General features: G+C 38.4%; 1 protein-coding gene across 2 annotated transcripts in view; it reads left to right on the top strand.

The window, feature by feature from the left end:
- LOC124157714 overlaps positions 1-17,203 on the top strand; it is a 170,179-nt gene extending 152,976 nt beyond the window's left edge. Inside the window, exons 6-17 of one of the 2 annotated variants that reach the window (XM_046532686.1) lie at positions 3,539-3,763; positions 4,693-5,565; positions 7,249-7,461; positions 8,446-8,694; positions 9,036-9,251; positions 10,500-10,738; positions 10,835-11,026; positions 11,139-11,283; positions 12,153-12,369; positions 12,967-13,229; positions 13,910-14,082; positions 14,711-17,203. In XM_046532686.1, the coding sequence (XP_046388642.1) occupies positions 3,539-3,763; positions 4,693-5,565; positions 7,249-7,461; positions 8,446-8,694; positions 9,036-9,251; positions 10,500-10,738; positions 10,835-11,026; positions 11,139-11,283; positions 12,153-12,369; positions 12,967-13,229; positions 13,910-14,082; positions 14,711-15,223 (3,518 nt within the window). In that variant the 3' untranslated portion in view covers positions 15,224-17,203. Of the gene's footprint in view, positions 1-3,538; positions 3,764-4,692; positions 5,566-7,248; positions 7,462-8,445; positions 8,695-9,035; positions 9,252-10,499; positions 10,739-10,834; positions 11,027-11,138; positions 11,284-12,152; positions 12,370-12,966; positions 13,230-13,909; positions 14,083-14,707 lie in introns of both variants that reach the window. The other variant, XM_046532685.1, reaches the window with a different exon arrangement.
- The last annotated feature ends 691 nt before the right edge of the window (positions 17,204-17,894 follow it).

Below are 17,894 nucleotides of genomic sequence, written 5' to 3'. Positions count from 1 at the left end.
AAAATTCATGACTCTTCAATGCTATTCCTCGCAATTAAAAACTTAAAACTGCAAAATATTGGAAAAAAAGTGGATCGCATTGCACTCATCACCACGCCGCGGACATTTTTGAAAACCGATTAAAATGCGACCGAAGTGGCAACGGAAATCAGCCTTCTATCGGATGGAATTGGACCTCCTCTATGCAGTCCCCTTTGGATGAATTTATAATTTACGGCTGTATTTATTGAGTTTTACCTTGGAACGCAGGAAAAAAAAACTCAATGATCATACTCACGGCAAGCACATTTAATGGGCTACTATTTGCGTCGAGGTTTTGCGAAATCGCGTCGTGAAGCTTGCCGTATGTATGCCCTCGATCGACTGCTGCGGAAAACGAGAATATATTTCATCCTGCCGCAACGCGTTCTTGCCCGGTAGAGGATAAACATTCCTGTGATGTGCCTGTAGTGTCGTTAACTTCAGTTCCACAGCTGATCTTATCGAAGGTACCGGGAAATTTATTAGGCGGCTTCTCTCCGTGAGTCGATCCACGCTTCTTGACTCGCGAGATCATCGAGAGGTCGATACCCAGTCGCCCTCGACCCTAACGAACAGGTATGCTGTTTAATTTCAAAGCTTCTCCGCTTATCGCTATAAACCTGGTTTATTAGGCGTTTGTTCCTTGGAAGATGTTTTTGCTGAACTTGACGATAACGAAGAAATCAGCGACTTTTATGGTATCTTTGCAACCCACGTTAAGGCCTTGTGCATAGCATAGAGGAGGGGAAGGGGTAGGATCCCCCTTTGAATTCGAATTTTATTGGTCAAATCATTGTTTAATATATTTGCTTGCAAAAATAAATTAACTTTTTCCATCTCAGATTCTATTGGAACTTTTATTTCGTAATCTTGGCATCTGTATCTCACTATTTTATATTTTTAGCAAAATTGACATTATGTAGCAGCTCAAAAATGATTTTTTTATTTAACCATTTACCATCCCCAGGCAGCGCTTCAGCTCCTTCGTTAAAAACGCATTCATTAAGCTCATATGTCTATTCCTTGAATTATTGTGTATGCATTATTTTCGCCAGACTATCGAAATGACTCCAACGATTTGATTGATGAGTTTTTCTTTTTAATAGGACAATCCTCCAAAATCGTTGGCACATGAATGGCTGATGCCGGGTTTCGCTACTTAGTGGGCCCTGGTCGCTTCTACAACGGCGAGGGTGTACCCTGTCCCTCCCTTCCTACCCTATCCCTATCCCGGAGGCGTCGTCGGGCCCCTATCGTGGCGTCGCCTCTTTCCTTGTTCCTTCCCATCCAAACCCCTCCCCGGGAGCGCGGGCGTATAAGTCTCTGACTTGGTTCCCGAACCCGGTGCGTTGTAACACTTTGTAACCCTTGGGTCCTAGTCTCTGTCGAAATGACTATCTCGAGAAAAGCCTCTAGATTATTCTTCTCATAGGATAATCTTCCATCTCTATGTACAGAAAATTCGGCTTAAGCATCGCGTCGCCTTTATGACGACGTCGATATTCTATTATCCCAACCCTTCCACCCCTATCCCTACCCTGGAGGCGTCTTCTGGCTCACATCGGCGCATCCTTTTTCTTTTTTCCTTCCCCTCCTACCCCCTCCTGAGGCGACTAGGCGAATAAATCTCGGAACCTGGTCCCGGCCCTCAAGGTTTTATCCACATGGGACCCACCGTGAGCACCCGAACCGTCGTCGAATTCACTATCTCGAGAAAAATCTCCGGATAATTCTTCTCATCGGATAGTCTACCATCTGTAGGTACAGCAAATTCTGTTTCGCTAGTGGTAGCTCCCGTCGCCCGAATGACGGCGCCTGGATTCTCTATCCTTTTCTCCTTATCCTTACCTCCGGAGCCCCTTTTAGCCGCTGCTCTTTCTTCCTTTTTCCCTTCTCATCCTTCTTCCTTTCTCCCTCCATAGGTCAAGGCATAAAAGTGCCTGACTTTAAACCCCGGTCTTATGAGTGTTTCCCCAAGGGTCCCTCCCAGGTAGTCGATGTAGTTTTCAAATTTACTTGCATATGTAGAATTTATAAATTCAAAGGGTAAAAAACGAGGAAAACGATTAGTCTCTCCGTAAATGTGCTCCAAATAGGCATCTCCCCTAGATACCAAAAATGTTAGTTCCCTACAATAACAAAAAATGGTCAACTTCATTTACTACTCTGAAAATTTCCAAGTTGTGGCTGAAGATTTAACAGAATAATACGCTAGCAAAACAGACAAAATGCGACTGCTCAAGACCGACGGATGTGTCATCTCGATTCCCTGCCTAAGAATCTCAAACATCCCACTCGACTATTTGGCCCTTTCACCCTTAATCAGTCTCATTGGACATCGAAAAAGTCAGTATTGGGTTGAAAACCCATAATAGAGCCACAGAGTGGTGGCAAGGTCGTTGCCATAAAATATTTTCGAGGGCTGAGGAGGATTGTGTGGAGGGGCAGGGGCGATTCCTGGATTTTTTTCTGGTGGGGGCAGAAAGGTCTGATGGGTTTTCTCCTATTTGAGATTTTAAAAAAAGTACAACCATTAGTATATAAAATATTCTCTTTATTTTGATAGGAAAGTTATTAATATTAAATTAAATGATTGAGGCTCCGTAATACACAAAATGAAACGAACGTAATGATAACTGCATTAAAAATCTTGTCTATTTTTTAAGCATCTAGGGGGGCAAGTATGCCCGTGCTCCCTCCTAAATTCGCCTATGTGGAGGGGTAATATATTTCATCGGGGTTCACAGGCAGGGAGAAGCATTTTTGGGGGGGTGATCATTTATAGAGGATACACATTAGACTGCATTTCCCAAGCCTTTCATTTACTACTCTGAAAATTGCTGGTGGGGGTAGAAAGGTCTGATGGGTTTTCTCCTATTTGAGATAAAAAAAATACAACTATTGGTGTATAAAATATCCTGGTATCCTATAGGGGGAGGAAGGGTTGAACCCCTCAGCTCCCCCTGATTGCAATGGCCTTTATATGGTAAAGGTTTAACAAATACAGATGCTATAAGGTAATATAAGTTCGTATAAATTGTTTATAAGGGCCTGGTTACACGGTGAATTAACATGCACTAGTTAATACATCAAAGCATGAGTGCAAGAATGAACGGGAAAATTCACTGTGTAACCACCCCAAAATGTACAAATGCATGAACCGAAAATAGAATCTGTTCTAATTTGGTTCATTCAAACATACATTACCTCCTATGTGTTAATCCACCATGAAACCTGGCCTTAATACTCTACATGGAATATATTCTAATTTACAATCATTTGCATTGTTTCAACTCAGTTTTCTTGTCTTAGAGATTCCCTTAAACCTTTGAAACTTACCTTGGTTGGCAATTTACATCTTTTATCTTATACTTCCTGGAGCTGAATTCAATTTTTTCAGCTTGAGACACTGGTAAAAGAGTTATTTATACTTTGTGGGAGATACTTATTATCCTAGAGATGTGTTTTTCTCCTTGCACATTTTCATAAAACTGGCATCTTCTTGTCATACTTGCAGGGTCTGAGTACAAGGAGGACTGCAGTGGTCATGGTAGATCCAGTGTGGGTAGATGCCGTTGTGAGAAACTGTACCGTGGACCCAAGTGTCAGTTCAGGGATGAATGTAATGTTGATGGAGACTGTGGAGCCCAGAGGGGAGTTTGTGTTGATGTGGAAGCCACTACCTCCCCTCGGAAGCAGTGCTACTGCAAACCAGGGTTCTTTGGGAAAGATTGTGTGAAAAGTGAGTGAACTTGTTATAAACTGTTGATAGTGGAGGCTGAGATAGGTAAAGTAAAGGAGGCAGACTAGATTCATGGGTCTGGAAATTACTTTCAGTCTGTATTAATGCTATCTATGTTAATTTTTTACAATTATAATTCCTGTATTCAAAGGCTTGATATAGTTAAAGCAACGAAAGGATGAACATTTAGCATTTGGAAAATTTCTGCCTACATAACACTCTATTCAGTAATTCATTTGTAAATGTTCTCTTTATGTGTGACTATGTATGCTGATGATTCTTTATTGTGTTAATTTTTATGATTACATTTTGGTCTAATAATACTATTATGATATAGAAAACATTGAGTTTAAACTACCCTTTTTATTTCAAATTAATTTGATGAATGAATAATGAATTCCCTAGTAGATAATTTCATCAATTTAACAATAGCTAACTTGCGCACCCATAAAGAGGTTGTGGAGGGATTAATACATGAAGACAGATATTAACAAGAACAGAAGCCTGGCAAAATAAATTCTAAGCTACTTGTGGCTTCATATGCTTATGCTGTGTAAGTTTAACTTGATATCTATCCATACATATTTTTCCACTGATAAATAATGGAATCATTTTTTCTTAAATGAAAAACACTTTTAAAATTCCACTTCAAAAAATCTTTATGTATTATATTACGCATTTTGATATTTAGTTATATGAGAAATATGTCATATGTATTGTGTGCGTACTCAAGTTTTTGGATTGAATTTCCAATGTCATACTGTAAAAAAATGGAGTAAAAATTTTTAATTTGATTAAACAATATGTGTCAAAGGTCAAGGTAATCACATGCATATATGACTTGAGTTTATCTCTTCATAGTGAGTCTTTGCTGTATTTTGTGGGGAATGGTGTAGCATCTCGCTCATCTCAACTTTTCCTCATTATAGGATCAGCAATTAAGCTTCCATCAGCAGAATCGAACAAGCCATCCCTCAGGAATCAAGTGAGGACCACCACTGCATCACCAGCAGCCAGCAATGCTTTCCCTGGAGGCCTTGATTTGTCAGGTCACTCCCGCAAACAGCTTAGTCAGGATCTGTCCCTCTACTGGAGGATCATCCAGGACACAGATGAAATAGAAATGGCTCTCATCGCGAATGGAACCAGCTATGTAGCAATCGGATGGAGGCCCAAATCTCTCACCACTGCTTGCAGAGATTTCCCTCTCATTGGAAACGGTGAGCACGACCATGAGCACTCTGGTGCCGATGCAGAGCCTGAGCCGGACAGTGAACCTGCGGCAGGAGCAGAACCGGAACCAAAGAGTGAGCCAGAACCGAGCAGCGAGCCTGAGCCAAAGAGTGAACCGGAGCCCAGCAGTGAACCAGAACCAAGTAGTGAACCAGAGCCCAGTAGTGAACCGGAACCTTCCAGTGAGCCGGAACCCAGCAGTGAACCGGAACCCAGTAGTGAACCGGAGCCTAGCAGTGAACCGGAGCCTAGCAGCGAACCAGAACCAAGCAGTGAACCAGAGCCTAGCAGTGAACCGGAGCCTTCGTCTACTACGGAGACGTCCACCAGGAGGATAATTCGAGGTCGGCCACTGAAAAGGCAGTCTCAGACCAACGCACCCAACTACGACGATGTTCGTGTCACACAGTCCCGCAGGGTGGTCCTCAGTAGGAATCCTCCGACCACAGAAATGACAAAAGTTCAAACCGTTGGTGATGGTGAAAGTGTGGAAACAAGTGTGTCCTTCCAAGTCAGTGCACGTCAGCAGAGGATGCCTGCTAGAGGGAAGAGGGAGACCAAAGAACCAGGTATGGTTCGGAGGCTATTTTGGTTTTCAGAAGAATTTCCATTTGTGCAAACCTTACTTGGGTTGTCCAGTAGTGTCCATCTAGGCATGGGCATACCCAGAATCAAAACTAGCTGTGGTCATTCAAGTTGTAACTTTTTTGATAGCAATTTATTAGTTTTTATAATTATTTGCTTTAAAAAATAATGATTTTTATTTTAGTTCAATGTCTTATACTACATCATTTTTCTTCAAAAGGAAAATGTTGTCATAACTTTTGTTTTGAACTAAATTTATTTTCGCTTCTAAGGGGGGGTAGCTGCCCACCCCTCACCCCCCCCCCCCCCCCCCACTGGGTACGCCCATGCATTTAGGGACCATGGCATTAATTCTGGAAGGTCAGAATGATCATCTCACTCTGTGCATTTTCTACCAATGTATTTTCTTTCAACTAATAGAGTAGACTCACTTTACTCCATTATTCCATTCTGGAGTACAGGTCGTAGAGTAAATTAAATTGTATGTTGAATTGGCATTATTTCCAAACAAGGAATCAGTTTGACTACGTAGATTTCCGCGGTGTTCAGGTTCCAATTTCTCCATATTTCCGGTGCAACCGCGTCGGTTTGTTGGTGATGACAACAGTTTCGCTGGCACTGCTGCCAGCGTCTTCAGGTCGAAGATGATGCCGGTCCACGATTTTCGTCCTCCTTATATAGGGGGTCAGTCCCGCCAGTTGTGGCTGCCGCTCTCCTATTGGTCCGCCTAATGAGCCTCCTCCAATGGGCATCCAGATGATAGCCGTCGTCTCTGTTAAAATTGTCCCGGACGGACAATTTTAACAGAGACGACGGCTATCATCTGGATGCCCATTGGAGGAGGCTCATTAGGCGGACCAATAGGAGAGCGGCAGCCACAACTGGCGGGACTGACCCCCTATATAAGGAGGACGAAAATCGTGGACCGGCATCATCTTCGACCTGAAGACGCTGGCAGCAGTGCCAGCGAAACTGTTGTCATCACCAACAAACCGACGCGGTTGCACCGGAAATATGGAGAAATTGAAAGGAATCAGTTTATAGTTCATCAGTGCACATAAATGTTGCTATGTTATAAAATGTGTTTTTTAAAGAAACAAGGGGTAGACTTATGTCATTGATGAAATTGAGTGTGTGGAAACAAAATCAGTGAAATTTAAAAGTTTTAGAAAGCATGTGAAAAATCAGATCTGATGATATTTCAAATCTATCATTAGTAAAACCCATTGTAAAGTGGGGTTTCATTGATTGTAATCATTTGACTTGTTATGTCACAGCCAATTTGCCGATTGTAGTTTTTATGAATCCAAGATTTATTTATAAGTTTATAACTGTTTACAATTTCTCTCTAACTTCTATTACCGAGGTTTACACCATGAATTAGACAGTCATTCTCAAGAATATTAAGTTTGTAGTATTGAATAAGTGTAGTTTTATTGGAATGGTATCATGATTTGGCATCACTGTTAAGATGGTACAATTATAACATTGAAATAATCTAGACTTCAATTGAAGATGAATCCAGCAGTAATTTTTCAATACTTATTCATATTCATAATTAAAATTAAGTTGCCATAGTTAGAGCACTGTTATTTTACTTGCTTTGAAAATTTGTTGATCACTTCATGGAGAAATGAAGTAATTTTTAATTTTTACCTCATTTTAAGAACCTGAGCCTTCGTCTGAGCCAGAACCATCATCTGAGCCCGAGCCATCATCTGAGCCTGAGCCGTCGTCTGAGCCAGAGCCTAGTTCAGAGCCAGAGCCCTCATCAGAACCTGAACCTAAGTCTGAACCAGAACCAAATGCTGAACCCGAACCAAATGCAGAACCTGAACCAAGCGCAGAGCCGGAGCCAAATGGCAAGGGGCACCCTAAAGGTATACTTTTATTAAATATGCATACATACATATTTTATAAAGGCAATAGAACAAATAAACATTTTTATAGATCAATCTGATTGGAATGAAATTTTCAGTTAAGTCCTTTATGATCACTTTGATTTGTAATGTCCTCCACTGCTCAGCTCATATTCTAAAATTCAATATTGTGACCAAGCAGTGTATCACCATCAAATATCATATTGCTTAAGGATTCCACTTAAATACACCCATGCTTCAAGTGTCGGATAACCATTCTCTATAGTATCAAGTTTATACCTTTGAATACATGTGGATTTTATGGGCATAATACAATTAATTTGGGGTCACTCCTGGGAAAGTAATATTGTATCGCGAAAAATCCACAGAGGAAAAATCATTCGCCTTGACCGGGATTCGAACCCGGATCCCTCGATTTCCGGCCGAGTGCTTTAGCCAGTTAAGCTACCGAGGCGTCATTCTCCCCTGTGGAAATTGGTGGACTATACCGGACAAGGTGGTATGGACTGCCGAGCATATTATGCGACGAGCAGTCCAGGTCGTGCGCATGGCGCCACAGCCGGAGAGCTTAGCTTAACTGGCTAAAGCACTCGGCCGGAAATCGAGGGATCCGGGTTCGAATCCCGGTCAAGGCGAATGATTTTTCCTCTGTGGATTTTTCGCACTATTTGTGCATTGCGGGTGACTCCGTAAAAAGTTATCACCGTGGCTAGTCCCGGTATACTTTAATAATATTGTATCATTGAAATAATGAGACCAGGGCTGCAGGGAATGGGGTGCAAACTTTGCCTGAGGTTCCCGTATTTAAGTAGCCTTGATAGGGTCCAAGAAAAAAGGAAACAATATTTTTTCTGGGTGGAGGAAGGCCCCTATGATAATGTTGCCCTAGGCCAGCAAATGTCTTAAGACACTCCTGCACATTGTTGGCTTTGAGAGTGGATAAGAGCTTCTATGACTGATGCCTGAAATGTTTTTTATCATTAGCAAAAAGTCAAACTCCTGCTAAGCCCAAGAGCCCTTGGTCTCCTCGTCATGGCTTCCACCCAATGGACTGCACAGATATTGTGATTGGATCTGCTCGAGGAATGGCTGGACGAGTGGGTGATTACTACACAAGAGATCGTTCAACCCCTCGTATCGATGAATTCTGGGGAGGAGCATCAGATTTAACTGCTGCGTTGGCCTTTGAAAAAGACGGTGTCACCACTGTTGTCTTCAGGAAGAAGATGAAAGGTATTGTATGACCTTTTTTGTGGTTGCTTAATGGTATTCATGAAATTTTCTCCTATTAGCTGTTTATTCAGCCGAGTTATTGAGAAGGAGCACAAAGTGATCGATCTTGTATGGGTTCCCAATTTTTTATTTATTCTTGCAAATTTAATTGTACTCGCAGAATTCATTACAGTATTGCTCCTCATGAGAGTTGTGGTTTTCCCATTCCATGGAAGTTTCAATTACAAAATTTTAATTTGTAAACATATAGAATGATTCATTTTAAATATATTTCTTTCAAAGTACATATTATTTCCAATTTTCATAATGTTGCATTCAAACACTGTATTCTTTTTTCTCAGCCACTCACCCCTCTGATCATTCAATCGAGGATGGGCCAATGAATGTCATCTGGGCTCTAGGCCAGGAACAAGGGATGGGACGCTCATACATCCACATACCAGCATCTGGTCTGGAGTCACCAGAGAAGGCTTCTGTTCCAGATTTCTATCGTCCAGATGAGCTCAAATATCATGGCCACAGTACTCAAAGAGGAAAGACTGTCATTAACTTTTTCGGTGAGTGCATATTGATCTGTGAATATCTCATGTGTAATTTATTGCAGTTTAGTTTGCATTTAAATGGGATGATTATTCCAAATTATAATCAGAGTGAATTTGAAGTACTATGTCTTTGATTCATGTTAATATTTTTAATCTTATTCTCTGAGCATTGTACGTAAAGCAGCCAATGGCAAATATTAAGGGTACTCATAGATACTGAGAATACTCAAAATGATTTCATTAAAACAATTGTTAAGTGTAAAAGCTTAATCATTCATTTTATATGCCTAAGAAATCTGGGCTTTATAATTGAACCTAAATTCCCTAGAGTGCATCGCATTTAAAATTCTCAGAAAATTAAGAGTCTGGCTGCTAGTAGATGACTAATTGTGATTGGTACTTTAGCAAATACCCTTCTGCTGCTGAGCACTTACAGCTGACTCTTGATCATTCTCAAGCTCTGAGACACTTGGCTCTTGAACGCTTCTTAGCAAGGGCGAATCCAGGATTTTATCCTGGGGGGCACAAGGGTCTGATAGACAAACAATCTTCATATATTTGAGATTAAAAACAACGTACAACATTTACTGTGCAAAATATCCTCTTTATTTTAATTTGAAAATTATTAATATGATGTTAAAAGATTGAGGCTCCTTAATAAACAAAAAAAAACATATGTAATGATAACCATACAAAAAATCTTGTCTATTTTTTTAAGCATCGGAGGAGGAGGGCACATGCCCCCCCCTCACCCTAAATCCACCTATGCTTCCTAGTCTTATTTAAAGGTATGAATTGTTTCAGCCTTTTTCCTAGAGAGGGCAGGGAAACTATATAGATTGATTCAAGACTTACAGATAAGTATAGCTGATTATGAACTGAAAAAAGTAATTAGTATATTATTGTAATTGTGTGCTTATAGTGTTACTTCTAATCAGTCATGTGCACAGATTTTAAGGGGGCAAAGAGATGGGATAACCTCCATGATTCCTTTAGCTTTGCCGCTAAACAGTATCCTAATTATTTTGGTATTAACTCTTAAGCCTGCTGGCCTGGGTGGTGGCAGGGTTAAGTCCTTACCTGCTAATTTTGGGGTCGTAGGTTCAAATCTCGCCTAGTTGGATTTTCTCCCATCCATGACATTGATATATTTGCGGGTCCATCAACTTAATTGTAAGAATGGACTGGACCATCCTAAATTTGGATGATAAATAAAGTTGAAATAATTGTTAAACATATCTTTATTTATTTGTATCTGTGCAGAAGTGGATAGGACTGGAAAAGGAGGTGCAGAAGGAGCTCATGAAGTTTCTGAAGCTGGAGAGGGTTGTGGAGGATCATGGAAAGTACCAGCCAACTGTGATGTCAGCAAACAGGGCAGCTGCGAATATTACATAAAGTGGGAACCATGGGGCAAGGGAGGAGAACTTATCAAATTTACCATCCAGACAACTCACACCGATACCTGGACAGGAGTGGCATTCTCAAAGAACACTAGAATGGTATGATACAGAAATATGTAAATGGGTGTGCTCAGTATTTGCCCCTGAAGGGCTAGAAATTTGATGCAATGTGTACTAATAATTTTGTTATAACAGTCCCAAACAGATGCCATCATTGGCTGGGTAGATACCGCTACTGGTCTACCATTCATCATGGACACTTGGATTACTGGTTATCAACCTCCTCGTCTTGACAAAAACCAAAATATTGATGGAATCGCTGGAAAAATTGAGGATGGAACCACAACATTGACATTCGTGAGAAAGAGGCACACTGGAGATCAAGACGTGAGTATTTCATAAGTTTTTAATGTGATTGTATAGCCTGCTTATGGCAATTCGTTACCTCAGTAATTCTTTTTATGTACTATGATAACAAAACTGTTCATTTTTATCACAGGACTTATCCTTCAGTGATGAATGCTTGTACTTCATGTTCCCTGTGAAAGGTGGAATGAAGCATGATGTCAGTAAGAGGCTATTTATCCATAGCAGCAATCCTGTACTGTCTCCTAAGAAAATTTGCATAAATGCCTGCCCTCATGGTGAGTTAAAATTTGATTTGATGTGTAAGGTTGTCTTTTGAGTTTCTTTCGATTGAAGATTTCTAATTGGTATTATTTGACATCATGTCACTAATATTAGAATATAAATAATTAAAATTCATGGTCAAAAGGTTAACTTTGTGTAAATGTCATTGTTACTTAGAATGAACAAAAGTTTTTAGAATGCTCCATGATTCTATTTTACATTAAACCAGTGCAATGGATTTTCAATATCATTAGATGATCAGACTGTTACAAGATATTATGTAAATTATGAAAAATAATGAAGTTTGTAAACCTCCACAAATTAATTCTTAATTAATTCTTGGTATAGGGATCTTATTTCAACAATGGCAAATAAAGGGCTCTTCATATTGCTGGAAATTGGATAGCTGAAGGCAAGGCTATAGTCATTGAACGCTTCAAATTGTTCAAGTGGGGCAATCAAGGGATTAAAACTCCCTTTTTGACTTGACTTGAAGTTGTGTGTCCTCTTTTATCCAATTTTTATTTTGTCTGTTTTGATTGAACTTATTCTGGAGGTGTAACCAATAACTATAATTTTGGCACTAATGCCTCATATGGGTGTAGTACATTTCATCAGCCTTTCCAACACATTTCGATGACATGCTAAATTTGAGGTTTTTAATTTCGATTATCTAGAAAGCTAGATGTTCTTCCTAGCTTCATCAAGTTTAATATAATTTATATACAATGTGTAGTGGTTTGTTTGCTCTTTATCTACAGATTTCGATAAATGTAAATAAATTTTATGAACCGTAATTGTGTTATGTTACATGCATGCACTGTTAAAATTTGGTGGTATGGTATTGCTCTAATCTATGCTTTTTGTTAAATGGTATTCCCAGCTATTAAAGATCCAGTTGAAGAGAAGAAACGAGAGAAAGAAGGGCTTCTATCATACAATGTGAAAATGAAGCTCGTTAATCTTGGTGTCGGCTATAAGGCACCAAAGCCTTCTACTCCAGATTTTGAATTACTGGCGGATTCTGTAAGCAAAGGAATGAAAGGTGCCCTTTCATCATTCCCTGGATTTCATTCAGTCGAAGTGGAGAATTTCAAACAGTGAGTTCGGTTTTGTGTCACAGATGTGCATTAATAAACACTCTGTGGTATAACTTAATTTAGTTTACTTCCAATTTTTATGCTAGTGACTTCCTCCTCATCTTAACACTCTTTTGTGTACTTCATCTATGAATCATAAACTATAAATTTATTGCCAGTGGTAGTGGCTTAGTGATAAAATAATCAAAGGGGGAGGTCTTAACTTCAATGGTGACATGAATTAATGAAATTGTGACATTTTAACTGCAGAATTGAGATTCATATTAATAGGTAGTTCAGGATCTCTGTTCTCTATCCTCTACTCCACCTTAAAGAATTTTGAATTTAAAGGTATTTAAAAGAATTTTATTCCTGGTTATAAATATATTTTTTAAATAATTGGTCGTTATAATATTGTGCTTTAAAGTTTGGTAAAATATGACCCAGTATTTATTTTTATTTCATTGTGTAAGAATTTCATTGACCTGGAACACATTCTTAGCTTTACTAATTAGAGTTCACCTTGAATTATAAACATTGAAGTATTTGAAAAGTAGAGTTAAACTTTTTGCTAACCAGTGATCTAAAATTCAGGTTTATTACACTTTTTCCCCGCAGGGAATCTGATAATGTAATTGCTGACATGGAAATTTACCTGGATCCTAAGAAGATGACGGTAAAAGGAGCATCTGAGATTAAAGGAGGTGAGAAAGGTCGATCACTTGGAGACAATGAACCACTGGCATTGGAAGATTTGAACCAGAATGAAATTGATGGAGCCAATAAAGAACTGGAGTCTGTCTTAAGACAGGCGGTGAGCAGTGGACGAGTTGGTGCTCTCACTGTTGAGCCAGGATTTCTAGTCTTCCAAGCTCAATCTTGTAAGTTATTTTGTCATAAAATTTCATCCTTAATTTTTTTATCTACTCATTGGATTGAAGTGGTTGATTTAGTGTTAGTTATTTAGTGTGAACATGAGATTGTAAAAAAAGATCTATAATTTTGCATATTATTTCCCCTGTCTTAGTGTCCACCTATATTTTGATGCTGATGAATGAAATCTCTATATGAATCATTCCTCTATAACCATTTACTATTTTGTTGCACTATCCTCTCCATCACTAATATGTAGGTATATTTACCCCCCGTATTCAATTATTAGATGAAGTTAAATATTTATTTCCTGAAACCTTGCTCTACCAGGGTGTGTGTTCAAATTTCCTCTTCTTTTTTTATTTAAGTTTCCAAACAATTTCTTCTTTCACCTGCGGTTACTTTTTCCAGTTTTACACCAAAAGGTCACAGTTTCCATAATCATACTTTTTTTCTAGAATATCTTTGCTTTACCCATTCTGATACTCAACCTAAGTAATTTACTTTCCTGTACTTCACATAAACCAAAGTTTACAAAAATAAAACTGTTATCTTTTCAACCCTTGGGTCATCAATGAAAATTATAATGCTATTCTTATGGGTATATGTAGCTGTTGAAATCATTTTAGATTTAAGAGGTGCCTTCTTTCTACAATTGTGTTGGTAAATTCTTTCTTTATAATTTCAGTGACGTCAGGTCCTGTGGATGGGGAATCAAGTGAAGGAGGATCTGATACCATTCTTTCCTCAACAAAGTTGTATATAGTCATTGGTTGTATAGCTGCTTTAGTTTTTATTGCACTTCTGCAGGCAGGATGCACGATATACAGAACTTCAAGAGGATCTGCTCCTAATACTAAGGTGAGAAAGTACCTACTGAAGGAAATAGGCTGGCTCAAAATTAAGATATTGCTGTTTTGCACTATGTTACTGTATAGGTACTGAATGGAACATGGAATTGTGTAACTGATATGTTGTCTATTATTCTGAGTATATGAATGAAAAAAATTAATGATAATTGACCAAAATTTTAAAAGTATGGCAATACTCTTATAGGAGCCTTATCATTCATTGAATTAATCTAAAATAATTACAGGTAGAAGATATTAAATTAGGAATCAATGGTTGGGAAATATGTTTTCCATCAATTAAATATGATCATCAAATGTTTAAATACTAATTTGCTTAAATATTATGGAGATATCACCACATAATGTAAGGGTTGTTCTCAGTTTGTTCCATAAACTTAAATATATTGGAATAATATGATAATTTAATTTTTTTGGTGATTTATTATAATTTAATTATACTGGTTATGCTCATAAAATAGAATGATTCCAATTGATATAATCCTGTATCTTGATCCCAAATGATTATTAATCTGCTGCCCGAATTAAAAAAGGTGGTTGAAAAAATTTTTGCTCAAACGATTGCCATGAAATGAAAAAGAGCAATCCTTTTAGGAATGAATCTGACTTCTTTCCAGGAGCACCTCATCCCCAGCTCTGCTTGGAAGGATTACTCAACTAATGCCAACACAAACTATGCTTTTGATGCCTTTGAGGGTGAGGAGAAGGGACCCCTTCCCACCGGTACCACCACGACAGCATCATCAGGGGGTCGACCATCCCCCCTCCCTCCCCTCAATGGTGGAGGTCCTCACTACGGTGACTCTCGCTCCCTTCAGAGGTTGCCGAGGGCTGGGGGTGGTGGCTACGCCCTTCCAAGGGGTGCGACAACCCTGCCCTCACAGGAAGTTCGCACCACCTACTCCCTACCCAGGGGAGCTCACAACGGTGGTGGTGGTGGGGGCGGCGGAGGGGCGTACCACACTCAGGACAGGAGCGGACCACGGGCCCACTACCGCCACGGTCCCCTCCCACATCGCCCTCACTCGCAGCAGAGCGAAATGCAGCCCGACTTTTACTTCATGCCCTCCCAGCGTAAATATTCTGGAGAGGTTGTCCGGGTGTATGTGGACTATAATAATCAACCTAAGTGAGAACGGTGCCAAGTGTGCTCAGTTGCTCCGATTAAAAGGGGTTGTAATCTCTTGACAGACATATCCATCTTCCAGTTGGCAGCTTAAGTGAGAATTGGTTGATGATAGTGATGGCGCTGGTAGCTTCATTCAGCTGGTGCTCAGTAAATACAAGGAATCTCATGCTAGCTACGTTTATGCAGTAAGTGGTATATCCTGAGAAATGTTTCAAGAAATGACTCACTGAAGAAAGCATTCCTTGTGGTTTCATGAAAGCATGGATCCCCTATCTCAACATTTTTTTTTAAGTTCACAGTTGTGCTACCACAATTTTAGGCTGAGAACTATGTTTTGGTAAATCCTTCAAATAGCTTTTGAAATAGAAAAGTCATGCCCCTCAATCAAATTATGAATTGAATGTAAAAAGAATCACTTTTGTAAAAATCTTCTCTACTTACTTAAAAATATGGAATATATTAACAAATATAAGGGTATTAGAGGGGCATATGTGAAATCACAAGCATTTATAAAAATCCCTTCAATATTTGGATCATTTTATGGGCAGCACAACTCACTCCTTGAATTTGAATTGAACCAGATGGGAAAATCCACTAACTTTTATTCCATTAAATGTGTGAACAAATCAAATCTAGGAACTCAATTCGTGGATTCTACTGTTTTGTTCAGGATGTAATATTTGAATTATACCTGAGAATTTGTACAGCCATTTCTTTTCATGTACAAAGTATTTCCAATGCTATCTGCTGAAAGAACTTCAGGAAATTGATATACTAGATATATAAATATGTATGGTCGGACTGTTAGTTCATTTTTTTTAGACAAAGAAGAGTTCTAAAGGATTGGCAACAAAGAAGAGGCATTTGGAAAGTTTATTATGGAGGTTTTAATGTTGAACGATTTTTATAACATTGTATTTTTTTCAAATATACAAAATCTTCTTTAGTTTTATATTGTAATATTATCCTGTATTTTTGGTTGAGATCTTTGACTTCTTATAGCATCACACTTTGAATATAATGGATGAGCTGCATACCTCATTACAAAGCAGCCAAAAATGAAAGAGTTGAGCAATGATCCTGAAATAAGGTCCTTTGGTAAAAAGGGTGGAATACTTATAATTTCAGTTTGTTGGTTTGACTACAATACCTGTATTACAATAGGTAAACTAGGGTGCAAACATATTTCTGAATCAGCAAAAAGGTATAGATGATAATGATTTTTGAAAAAAGTGTTTCATATTCTATTAATCAAAATAATTTCTTGAGTTATCTTTCTCCATTGTCCCTAAATCTCATGTGCTAAATCTAATGCATTATTTAAACTAACTTCAAAAGAAAGTCTCTGGATATATTTTTGTTTTTGTCAATGCCAAAATTTAAATAATTTCATTTTTTTATGAGAAAATAATGGAGTTTCAGTTACTGTTGAAGCCAATTTCCAATCAAAGTGCAAGCTCTTTCATTTCTACAGTATGTTTAAGTGAAGAATTTTCAAAGAAAAATTTTATGGTTTGTAGTATATCTAGTAAATAGCTTTAATTTATGAATGATACGTTTTAACCTTAATTATTTCAGGGCATAAAACTCTTGATTGACTGTTAGTATGAATGATTATGGTTGACTTTTGTTTGCAGGTACTTGCACATGCTAGTACTGAATGTTATTTGCAATGCAATCACAGATGGGTGTAATATTTATGTAAATCAATGTATTTACTTAGAGATATGTAATTAACATCGTTGGGCTTGGAAAAATTGTCAAATTATAAAGAAAACAATTACAGTCCTTTATTTTCACCCTGCAGGTATTTCATTAAAAACTTTTGTAGTTTCTTTCTCTAAAAATCAATACTCAACTTCATAATCTGCAGGCCTTCAAGTTCAAAGCATTACAGAAAGATGTACTTTAATGACTGGCACATGTTAAAACTGTAAATATTACCAAATCTGACTCTTATGTGCAATAAAGAAGTTCATTTTAATTATGCATTAACTTATTGAACATTTATCACACTTTATTTTTAATTTGATGTTTTTAAGAAATGAAACAAAATTGTAACTTGCCTTGAAATATATACATGTTCCAATCCAACTTTTAAGTACAAAAAGGAAGAGCACACTCCTTACATGTGTGTGTTATCTGCTACCTATTTAACCTTTAGCAGCCTGAAATCAGGGCCGGATTTACCGTAAGGCAAAATAGGCATATGCCTAGGGGTGTCGTAGTCCAAAGGTCACATTCAAGGGCAGCTGTTCATTCAGTTACAGCAGTACATAATGTTTTTGTTTTTGAAGTTACTCTTCTTTTTTGTTGTATGAATTAAGGCTAGACATAACTTTTGAAAAGGGTATTCATAAAAGGTTTGAGTTGTATGAAAGTTAAACTGTTTTCATCAAGTTTTACTCCAAGCTGTTTTTCTTTAATTGAATCGTGTATGTTTTCCCTGCATAAAAATTCAAGCATAAACTTATGCTGTCAGCCATATATCTGTTTATTCCTTTTTTTCCGAACCTTACCTCATGGGAGTGGCTATACCTCATTATAAAAATCGGGGAGGGGGGGCCTCGAGTGAGGAGGGGCACTCAATGGAGAGGTGTCTATAGCGTAACTTTGGGTAAATCTGGCCCCGCCTGAAATGACAATCACATATCAATAAGTTAGAGGGTCTTTTC

This window comes from Ischnura elegans, chromosome 4 (assembly GCF_921293095.1).
Source record: "Ischnura elegans chromosome 4, ioIscEleg1.1, whole genome shotgun sequence".
In the NCBI taxonomy this organism is placed as follows: Eukaryota; Metazoa; Arthropoda; class Insecta; order Odonata; family Coenagrionidae; genus Ischnura; species Ischnura elegans.
Note: the sequence above shows the minus strand (reverse complement) of the source record. Positions and strands in the feature narration are given on the sequence as shown.